Here is a 12,172-nt window from a genome sequence, read left to right as displayed (position 1 = left end):
ACCTATAAAGAGTTATTTGCAGTAACTATTGAATCAAAATTTCATAATAGCTGAGAATATAAGAAGGAATCAGGTGATGAAAACCTCTATCCAGTTTTATCATGTGCCAATTATCAGCAAGTTATAGGTACCCATTTCCTGGGGAGGACTCACAGTGTGAGTTTAATACCTAGGTTTCAGGCCAGAACTGATCCTGGCAAAATATGTCAAAATTTAAAGTAAGTTAGGCTATTTGATTAAAAATTACAAAGCTAAGGATCTTCCAGAAAATAAACTTTATTCTTGAGTACTACTGGCAAATACAATCCTTCTACCTCAGAACTGCAATTTTTAATTATGTAAGAAAAGTAAGTCACATAGTTTATTCATTCATTCATGCCTTAATTCAACAGGTATTATTGAAGACCTACTGTGTTCCAAGTGCTTGTCTAAGTGCTGAGATAAATCAGGAAACAAAACAAAGTTCAGCTCTCAGGACTTCACATTTCTTTACATTAAAGAAAAATGTTGCTGGGTGGAGCTATTTTATTGAGACACTGTAGCCCTCAAGACTTACATGTATATGTGTACTTGTATATTTATACCTATAATACATTTTGTGTATATGCTAGCATCAAATAATGAAAGATTTTAGAAGCCACAGTTTATTCTGAAGAGTAGGAGAATATACTATGGAAATATCAGCAATAATTATACTATGAAGTTTTTAAAAATGAAATACACAAATATATAAGTAGGGTTCTTTGTTTGAGAGTGTCAAAAGCTGACTCGGGCTTTCTTATTTCAAAAAGACAAAGTATTGAGGGGCCTGAGGTGGCCCAATGAATTGAAGAAACAGGTAAGGAACAGATTTGAAATCTGGGTACTTCTGAGAATTCAGGTAGTAGTAACTAACCACCACTTACCTAGAGAAGCTAAGAAACATATACTGTTTATCTTCAAAATATTCTTTGCTATTGTGTGAGACCCTGACAGAAGAAGAAACAATGTATGTCAATGTAGTGTGGTAAGTAATTAAATCACAGTAAATACAGGATTCTATTAAAAAACAAAGGAGTGAGACGTAGCCCATTTTAGGGATTTGCAAACATTTTCCTAAAGGAGAAAACTTCTGAGCTCAGCCTCAAAGATTAAGAAGTGTAACACATAAGAGGAAACCAGTCCAAGCAAGACTTAAAAGCTTGCAAAAGCGTAGAAGGGTTAAATATTAGAGTGGGTGCCTAGGGAACTAAAATCTGCTTGGTACTATAAAGGCGTAAAATTTGAGGAAAACAAGATAGCAAGAATCAAGGGGTAGTAACCCCCAAATAATCTGGAGATTCAATTATTTTCTGCTGTTAAATTGGAAAATTAAAACAGCCTTTCAAGAAGTGTCAAGATTAGATCTTCCACATTAGTAGATCATTTTGGCTACAATGCAAATTTGGAATCGAATAGCAAAAAGAGCTATATCACCTGTAAGGCTTTTTCCATGTTCTATCAAGAGATAATGAACAACAGGACTAGGATTAAAGCAGTGAGAAAGAGGAAAGATTCTAAAATTGATGAGGTAGTAATATAGGTAGATCTTAGTGTTTAAATGGGTAAGATGGATAGAAGCAGTCAAGAATGATTCTTTGGCTTCTGGTTTGGATCACTAGAAAATAGTGGTGGCAGACACAGTGAGCAGGTATTCACAAGGAACAGTAGACTTCAGGGAGGAGAAGAATAATTTAGTGGAAACATTGGTGCTTCACAGCATGCTGGTATTGGGTGACAAACTGATCCTTACCCTTGTAGAAATTTTGAGTCAACTCAATGTAGAATGTACTGACTTGACTACTGATCAAGATGATTTGGTCCTCTGTCCTTTGTGGAAAGCTTCATACAGTTTATGGAATTACATTTTTAAGGAAATTGTAAAGAGGGAAATTAAAGACCATTATCTGGGAAATAAGGTTACCTTCTTAATTAGAGAATAAAAACATGTATTTGGGCTTGAAAGTGAACAGTGTGTTGGAGGATAGGCAGGATCAACTGGTAACAAAAATTTTGTGATGACATTGTAGGTGTGACACTTGCCAAAAGGAGGAAATGGAAAAATTATAGTTTTTGCCATTCAATTTAAACTCAATCCTTTGGACTCATATGTCCTACATATACTAGGAAATTCCAGATATGCTATGTGAGTTAATCCTTACAACACTAGCGTATCTAACACTTGCTGAAGAAACCAAGACTCAGAGTGGATGTCTTCAAAGTCAGTCTTAGTCCTGGGCTACTCTGCTTGTTACAGTGCAGTGCCTTTCATTATTCCCTAAGGGGTGACATGCATTATGGACCTAAGGTGTTAGACTTCCCAGGACCTTTTCGTCATCCACAGACTCTGAACCCTGCTGTCCATGGACTTACCTCAATTCTTGCTTCCTTTCCAAGAGAAGGGGCCCTACTAATGTAACCAATGTTAAGGTTTGGCAGAAGGATTTAGGCAGTTCAGGTGTCACTGATTTTCCCTCTACATTCTTCCTGCCACACCCAAGCTAGGCTTCAGGAGTCCCATGTGGACCTTAAGGAATCACTTTGCTTGTCCAATGTGCCAATAGCTCCCAGAATCCAGACCTTCTCTTTTCCCTTCAATATACTCATGAAAATGCAGTGGTATCTGCTAGGAATGCGTAAGATCTTCAACAGTATGTGTGTGATGCCCTAGTGTGGAGATTTCCTTTTTAATACTTAACAGAAATCAATTACAGTCTGAAATAGTACATGTGGGAGATTCAAGAAGTAACGTAACATTTCCACTTACTTTTTTAAAATAAAATTTACCTTCTATAATTGTCATAGGGAAAAAGAGATTAGAGGAGTCACATAAATGATAATAAAATGTTTCTGTGGCAAAATTTTAAGTACATGGCTTAATCTTTATGGGGCCAAGCCAATCTGTGATTTTGCTGTTGCACCCAAACTCAGTCACTAATGTGGAGTCTTTAAAAGTCTTTTAAAAGTATAATTGTAAAGCCTCTTTATTTCTATGTTTAATACTATTAAATTTTTAAAGAAAGCAAAAGAAAATAAAATATATTGTGTTTCAAAGAGTTAGTGAAGTTCAGAAGGAAAGTAATAATATCATGCTCAAAATGAAATATTTTAAATATAATTTACACAAAATACTCATCTTATTCATATAAGCTGATATATTTAACACTGTAGCTCAACTAAGCAAAATATTCGATCAATGTTTTGTTTACAAAAAATAAAGTTCACAGTTGCAAAGTTTACAACTTTGAAAATTTCCGTGAAATAGTTCATCTATCAACTAGAAACAAAACAAAAACGACTGTCACTTTTAATTATTTGAACATAAAAAAAAATAGAACTAATATGCCTAAATGATTTATAAATATACTTTAGAAACTCAGATTTGTAAAGAATTCTTTGAAATTCAGTCCAACAGCTATTGAGCACATCTCTCTGTCAGGCATTATCTGAGAGCAATACAGCGAGAAACATGGTTTTCTGTGTTCTGGGCATTTCCAACCTCCAGGAGTGAAAAACTGGAAAAAAACTGTTATATGGGGAACCATTTGGAGTGTGGTGTATAGAAATATAAATAGAACCACATGTCAGCAAAGTAAATCTACATAGAAATAGAATTAATTCTGATGGCTGGAGGAATATAGGGTGGTTTCATAGAAGAAATGGTTTTGCATTGAGCTTTAAGAATAACAAGAATAAAGTGAGAGAAAAAACACTTACAGGATAAACAGTATCCTTATCAACAAATTGGAATTGTTACTTTTTGGTTATTTAGTGAGAACAGTGCGAAATGTCTGTATTTATTTCATTTTGTGTCTTCTCATAGACACAGGAAGCCACATTCATTGATTCAACAAATATTGATTGAGTACTTACTAAATCCCAGTAAACCTGGACTGTGACAGATAAAATTAAAAAAAGAAATTAGAGATACAGCTATGGAAGCCAGAGGAGGGTAGGATAATCAATGCTGAGTCTCAGGAGGTCAGACAAGCTAAGGATTCCGGAGTTACTGTTGGATTTGCTACCAGAACTTGGCAGGAGCAAAATCAGTTAGTCAGGCATGCCAGAAGCAAGACTGCAGTGGATGGAGGTGTAAATGGGAAGTGAGAAGGTTATGAATATAGACAATTCTTTAAGAAAAGTTGACAGTGAGATACGGAAAGTCAGGAGGAAAACATCAATCACAGACCCAAGGGGCTGACAGCAGCATCCTCAGGAAACCCCATCCAAGTCAATAAACTACAAAGGATAAAATCAGCTTACTTTTCAGAATTGCATGTTAACCTGAACACACTGCTTGTATATGAGTTAGTTTTTTCTAAGTGCTTTGTGTTCAAGCTATATTTTTAAGTGCCTGTGATATAAAACAACGTATGTTGAAAACTCCATCTGCTCTGCAGTGAGGTTTTCTACATCAGTGTAATAAAGACAATGAAGAGCGAAACCTCCATTGAAATGGAATGGAACACAACTTGTAAAAATAAACTGTTTGTAAATAATACGATGTAACTAACACAGGAAATTTCAATCCGTAGTAAAAGTCCTTATTAGTTGACAATTGAAGAATGTGTGCCTTGTCCAAGTAGACTTCTAAGGAAATGCATATTAAAGATTCTTGTATTTATCTTCTTTCTATTCAGGTAGCTTTACTTTTGTACCTGGAAGTCACATAACTCTTTGTATGTACTGTTTTCTGTGAAGAACAACTTTAGGCATAAATTACTTTAAAATAAATAAGAGTAGATGATGAGTAGTTTCCACTGAATGATGCCTTCAGATCGGTGCCATTCCTATTTTTGGGATGTACTTGTGTACACATACTTCAGCACCAGGGTAGAGCCTGCTTCTTAGAAACCCTGAGAGTTGATTTTGGAGAACACAGTCTGATCTCTCTGACACCATCAAGTCTCGTAAGTCTGAAGAGTTTACATTCAGTTTTCTCTTAGCATGTTTTCCTTCAGTGTGTTGTATAGATGACTCATGTCTCCTCAACTGAATTTTAAGTTACTTGGACAAATCAGGATGAGGATCACAACTGAAAAAAAAAATGGCACATTCAAAATAGTATTCAGCTTTATCTATGAAGCGGCCACTTATACAAGACAAGAAATATATGGCCATCAGGGGCTAGTAATGGTTCAGCCATTAACACCTGAAGAGGGAAGGAGAGGCCGCTGTTACTGGGGCCCAGAAGGTGAGAATCCTGTCATTTCCACAGTAATAGAAGCAGTGAGTTTTGGTGGAGGAACACCGTCAGACCCCAAAATACCACGCACTAACTTCTTTTCCTTCATTTGATTTTTGCCTGGTTTCAAATTGGCCATACCTAATGTAACCTCAGAAACCATGGGAACACTCTTATTATCCAAGTGAAAAATGTGTGACCCCAAAAGAGGAGCGTGCAGAGTCCCATCTGCTACTGTTTCATTGCGGAGTGGTCTTGTCCAGTTATACACCTGTCTGAAAGTTATAACTACAGCCAATACTTGTGTCTTTCATAAAGGGTTTCAGAGATTTCCCCTATTAAGAAAAGAAATAATTTATCATATGACCTTATTGGGAATCATAGTTCCTTTCCCTCAACTGTTGGTCCCTTTTTCCCTTCACTTTCTGCCAGCGTTTTGAGTGGACAGGTTATTTACCTGGTGCATCAAAACAGACTTTATTCCTGCCAAGTCTTATTCCTTTGCTTCCTCTTCTTGATTAGGTTGTGACCATTTCAGTTTTCCATTGAAATGGAAATTGGAATGTAGGAATGTGGAACTGGAGAATGAGATGGAATTAGACAAAAGAGTATTTGTGAATCTGCTAAGTTCCAAATATAATTTTCCTTGTCTTCCTTTGTATAGTAAAGACACACTTTCTTGCTGGCAGATGAGATTAATGATCGGAGCTAGCACAGCGACCATGTTTTCAGTCAGGTTTCTTTTTTCCAGTCATACTGAGCCCAAAATGGTCAGGGAGCAATTTCAGCTTCCAATTCAGAGGAACAGAATTATGACTGTATTCCTTGTTGGAGGCAATCCTCCTCCCTTAGGCATTAGGACTTCTAAACCCACCATTATTATAAAGACAAGAAGCAAAATGTGTCCAGTGGATTATTGGTGTGACGGTGAAGGAGAGCTCTACACCGCCACCCCTCACCCCTCAGATCTGTGCTTCCCGGCTCTGCAGGAGGGACACAGAGCCCCCTCCGCCATAGATGTACTCTGGTGGACATTAAGTAGGACATTAATGTCTATAGGATAACATCCCAATTTCAAGGACGTTGTCAAAATAATAGTGCCAGAATCAAGGTAGAGGAGGTTATTTGACTGTTCTGTCAAGCCAGGGACATACAGCTATTGGGGAACATGGTGATACCAGTGGATGCCATTCTGAGCCCATTATCCTTTTTGCTATAAAGTATCTGCTGTATGGAGGTGACATAGCTTGGTTATTGCAGTAATGGATAAGTTATTCTCTAAGTGTGTGAACAGCAGTGCTGATAGGACTACAGGAAGCAAAGGCATTGCCGTATCTAGAATGTGTGTCTACCTGTGTAATGGCAAAATGCCGCCCCTTCTTGATGGAAGAGTTTCCATGCAATCCACCTGTCACCAGGTAGTCATGGTCCTGCTGGGAAATAACGCCAGATCAAGAGTTTGGTCATGACCACAATTATTGGTAGGTCACAGTGGCAGCCAGAGGCAAACTGACATGCAGTCCGTGGTCATATTGTCCATCTGATTATTCAGAACCTCCTCTGCTATGGCTGTTCTCTGGACAGCATTAAGCAGGACACTAATATCTTCAAGGTTTTAAATTTTTACCCCTTCTAAAAAGTCTATGCATTTACCTTTCCCTAAACTTCCTAAACTTCTGTGATTTTATTCTTTCTATCTCCCTGATCAGGTGGCCATTTATTAGCTCCTGTGCATGAGTCTGCATGGATCCATGCTTCAGGCCAAGTCTCCTTCCACATGAAGTGGAAAACTAAATATCTTGTTCAGAAGTCTTCCAATATGTGTTTACTACAGTCTTTTAACGCCACTCCTGGGTCAGGTTATAGTATAGAGTCTGTCCAGTTCCAGCGTGTTCAAGTACATCATGCAAACCTCGCCATAAACCGGGTGTACATTTATTCCTCCTCTGCCAGCTTATGTTAGAAAACACATCCTGAGGCATGGATGATGTGAAATGAAGGAACGAGGATACCGCAGAGGATGCAGTACTGTGGGCAGTTACTTGCGTGTTCTGGCAAGTGGCATATATCGAACTGATATAGTGGAACGGAGCTGTATATATTTCGCTTTATGGTCAGTGAATCAGATAACAGTCAGTTCACAATGGGCAGTTTGGGTTGCGGAATCACTTGGTATCCCGTGGTCAGGCTAATTATTTCTGCCAGAGCTCAGCAGAAAGCTGCCTTTGAATTGGGAAATATTTATCAGCACAGGAGAAAACGGCCTTCCTCCAAAGCCTGTCATGACTGTGTTTTGATTGTCATATGGTAATTGTCAGAAGCTGCACCCGTCATCTCTGTTTGCCATGGACGCTTCTATTACCATTGTATCTGCTGGGTCACAGGGTCAAGACCTTGTACCGTGACCTTGGTCTGCTGCACAGCTCTCTCCTTCTCAGGTCTGCTCAGAAAGGGCACCTCTACAGATTTCCAGTGAACAAAACAGGGTAGCAGATGTGAATGTGGTTTATGGTGTTTTTCAAACTCCAGAGTCCAGTCCCTCTTTACTTTTGAATAAATACAGTCCCAACAGATTCTCTCTTTATTAGAGACAGCCTGGTGTATCTCAGACTACTAGCTCTCTAAACTCTTCCCGAGGGATGCAGACACTTAAACTTCACAGGAATTAATCTTCCATTCTGCCTTTATGAAGAGGAGGTCTAGCTCCCTTGGATACAGGTTGCCTCTGTCAGCAAGAAGATGTGTGGAAATTTTGAGGTTCAAAACCTTAAGCCAACTTTCCACTATAAAATGTGTTATTTATGAGACTGGCCCAGAAAGCATAAGTGTATGGCACACGTCTACCCCGAGCATCCTTATCCTTTGTGTCAGCGTCCCAGTACTTCTCCACCACTGTTACTCTCTCAACTTTAAAAATCAGGTGCAGTTGAGCCCCTAAATTGTGTGGCAGCTTTGCAACACTTACTGTGTTCTCTTGGTCCTCAGCCTTATCAACTCTTCAACTACAGAAGAAAGGGACTCCTTCAAAGTTCCCATGGTGCCCTTTTGTATATTCCTAATGCAGTGGTCATGGTTTCAACTTCTGTTTATTCCTATGTAATCCCTCTGAAATGTCGTAAGAACCACGTGAACATCCCTCACAGTCTTTACAGATGCCATTGTTGTAGCAACTGTCACAGTGACTTGTCATCCCAAAACTTTTCCTCTCTGGATGCATCCCATTCTGTGTCATCACCAGTGGCAGCTGATTGCTGATGATGCTGTTCCTTGTTAGGGATTATCTATACTCCAGTTCCCCCTGAAAGGTTAATATTACAGTAAAGATACAGATATAAATAGCTATAGATTAAAGATGTAGATATAGATATAATTATAGATATAGATATATAGATATTTCCAACCTAACTCAAAATCTAATTTTGAAAGTCTCTTCTCTGAGTCTATTCCTGGTATTAATCACTCTGTCAGTCAGAGTCTTGGAAGAGTTGTCATCTTCAATAATTTGAAGAGGATTTATTTACAAAAATGTTATTATTTACAAAAGTGAAGGTGTAGGGAATTCATAAATAACAGAACTATAATCTAGACTAGTAGCAGCCGAGCTGTGACCACCCCTGTGACCATAGAGATGAGCCGTTACCAGATATCAAAGCATAGATGAGGTGGCATTGACGGGAGGAGTGACATCATTTAAAACACCCAGTAGGCTCAGGTAACGTTTCAGGACAAAGCCAGGGGAATACAGACTCTGACTTCACTCTCCTCCTCTCTTGCCAAGGGACCATAATGGTCATGCTTTAGCGGGCGTGGGAGCCCTTTTGATGGGTTCATGTAGGTTAATTTCCCGGGCCAGAAATCAGGTATAGAAAAGTGGGCAGTGGATCTAAGGTCACATGAAAGCTTCCCAGTATATTTCTTATTTTATTTCCTTAGAGCTTAAAACAGTTTAACAAATCTAGTGGGTTTGGAACTTGTTTGATGATAAGAGGATGGAAAGATGATTGAATGGCGACATGAATATGGTTTTATGCCGTATTTCAGTCTTCAGTTACTGTCATCACTCTTTTTACTCTGATAGTGCATTCATCTTCTCTGTTCACATTACTGACAACCCATGAAATCCTGACTTCACTGCTTTCCTCTTTCCTTCCTTGGCATCTGCTTTTCCTGGGATTCAAAGGGTAAACTCAGACAGAAAGCATTCTCCATAAAGTTGATAAAATCCAACGCACTGCATAGAAAATACTTGTGTACAACGGAGATTTCCAGGACAGATGTTCGTGGGTCACTGAGCCCACATCTCTACAGCTGGTTTCAAATAACGCTCATTTATTCTAGAGGAACTTCTGCATTCTCACATCGCCCACTGGTGGTCACCAGATGGAGAAAGGCTTGCCTTCCTGATGATTAACGATTCCTTGGTGCCTAACATGGTTATCCCCCGGTTCACTGGAGCTTTGTATCCCAAAGGAAAGCAGTACCCATATCCTAAGGTAAGTAATGTGGGAGTGCTAGTTTCTTCCCTTTCTCTGTGCACCAGTGACTTGACTGATGGTATTCTCTGTTCATGAACAAGTTGTCTTTGGAAAATAAAATAAGCCTCCTTCCTTGTCGACAGACGCATCATTTTAGAGCCTGCGTCGTCTGCACACAGTGTTTGTGTAGGAAGAGGTAGAGATGATTCAGGGGTGCAGGAATTTTGCTGCATTTCTCTCCTTTTGATGCTGTCATTCTTTACCCCTCACCTTCCCAGTTGAAAAGAGGATGAGAAAACATCAGAGGCAGCGCTGCCGCCAGGGCAAAGGTTTCTCCAGCGTATATTCTGAGAGAGGTTAATAGATATTGTTAAGAAGCAAAAAGTGCCACAGTCAAATAAGTTGGGAATTCACAGTTAAAAAATAATCTAGCTTTTTTCCAGATGATTTCTTAGAGCACTTAATATACTATATGTTAATGTGTATTATAAATCTCCTATAAAAAGTAGACTGAGCATAAAGAATCCCCAGTAAGGAATAGACTAAGCATAAAGAATCTCAATAAAAAATATACTAAACATAAAGAATCACCAGTAAAGAACAGACTAAGCGTGAAGAATTTATTAGTATTAATATTAACGTCCGTATTATTTTGGCAGCGCATACTCTGGAACATACTTTATAAAATCCTGGGGCAGAGCCATAGCCAGGCGCAGCTAGAATAGATGGAATTGTTTTATTGAGTGAAGCAAATCTGGAAATCCTGCCCGGATAGCAAGACTATTTCTAAGCGTTGTGTGAGACCTCTGGAAGCAGGCTGCAAAAGCAACTGGACTGTATTGGTTTTTCTATTATATGCCTTTTTTTTTTACATTGAAATATAGTTAATTTACAATGTTGTGTTAATTTCTGGTGTACTGTTACATGCCATTTTTAATTACTTAAGTTCTCTTGTTTTAGAGTTTATTTTCGCCATGTTTACATAACAAAGAAAAAGTAAAGCCCCCCCTTAGCATTAATCATGTAAAGATGTCTTACAGAAAACTTCCTAAATTTCATTTTACACGTTTTAGCTCTTAATGAAGTAAGAGATGTCTGCTGATTTCATTTAGAAGCAATTTTGAAGCCATTTTTCTAGGGAGTTGTATGCTGTGTTTCCCAAGTATGATGGTTTTTATACCTTTAAGTTTGTGCTTTACATGAACTGGGCAAGGCACTGGAAAAATTACCCACCACATGTATTTTTCTACTCGTGCAGTGAAGGCGTGGTCAGAGGGGAGATGACTTTCCTTATTTTCCTATCATCCACAAGACTCAAGTTATCCAAAGTGGGGAGAGAGGGAAGGAAAGGAGTGAATATGAAGAGTCCGGAATATGACTGTCTCCCTAGTGAGATTCTGTGCTGTCTCCCTCCCCATCCTGTCTTCCTTCCAATAGGTTGTTGTATCAGAATGACTGACAGCTAAGGAAGACAGCGGGTTTTAGAGGAATCTGATTGCATGACTTTGAAATATTGTTAGAGTCTGCTCTGAGCATAGATCTGAACGCGCAAATACTCAGTGCTGCTCTTCAGGAAAAAAAAAAAAAGGCAATTTGACCTAACAACAAAATAATTATATTTCCCAAGACAATTGTATTGTATATGTCAATAGGCAAGACCGTCACCCAGAACTGTTCGGTCTGTGCACTGCATGAAGGGAATAAAATCAGCCCCAGGAGAGAGGCCACTTTCTGGAATTCATTCCCCAAGAGGTGTGGGGATTTTAGGGTTCACGTGTAAGAGCCATATGTAGTAGCTGCATCTTCAAGTTGCCTTCCCAGTTACAGTGCTTGAACTTGGACACTTGGAGGCCTCATAATTTTATCACAATGGAGGCAAACAAATGGACATATAGAAACACCTGAAAAAATCTAAATACATAAGCAGTAAATCAGAAGATACTTGGTTGGCAAACCTAGACATTCATTTTGTTATTATTTAATAAGGTATTATTTAATTAGTTAATATTTATTAATAGTAAAGTGAGGCATAAAATAATAACAATGTTTGTTTATTAATTATGTAAATCGTGTGCTAATAATATGCTATATATTTTCAGAGAGACTTTTAACTATTTCTCCTCATTCAGCCCGCTTCACGGCTGCATCTATTATACAGATGCGCAAACTGAGCTTGTAAAAGGCTAAGTCTTTTTTATAAAAGTCATGGTTATTTTGAGAACAGAGAAATACCTCAAATTTATAGATTGTATCTTTCTCTCTTAAACTGCCAGAGGTTAGTATCTGAGAAGATAGAGCTGGAATCAAAATATCTCCTTGTCAAGTTAACAAATGTATGTGTTTTGCTCCATTAACTGCTAATGATTTAGCTCTGTCTGAGTAGCTTTCTTAGATAGCCTCCCACATACTGCATGTACATATGTAATAAATGACGTGTGTAATGCATGATGCACGTAATACATGATGAAGGTCCTGAGTGTGTATTAGTGATTGC

The 12,172-nt window shown here is 38.4% G+C and overlaps 1 protein-coding gene across 12 annotated transcripts in view; it reads left to right on the top strand.

The window, feature by feature from the left end:
* The window catches only part of DPP10 (dipeptidyl peptidase like 10), a 725,696-nt gene that overhangs the window by 634,930 nt on the left and 78,594 nt on the right, over nucleotides 1-12,172 (top strand). For all 12 annotated transcript variants that reach the window (XM_072960847.1, XM_072960846.1, XM_006196097.4 and 9 more), the window contains one exon: nucleotides 9,542-9,696. In XM_072960847.1, the coding sequence (XP_072816948.1) occupies nucleotides 9,542-9,696 (155 nt within the window). The remainder of the gene's footprint in view (nucleotides 1-9,541; nucleotides 9,697-12,172) is intronic.

Source organism: Vicugna pacos, chromosome 5 (assembly GCF_048564905.1).
Source record: "Vicugna pacos chromosome 5, VicPac4, whole genome shotgun sequence".
Classification (NCBI taxonomy): Eukaryota; Metazoa; Chordata; class Mammalia; order Artiodactyla; family Camelidae; genus Vicugna; species Vicugna pacos.
The sequence above is the reverse complement of the archived record's forward strand: the minus strand, read 5'-3'. Positions and strand labels throughout refer to the sequence as shown.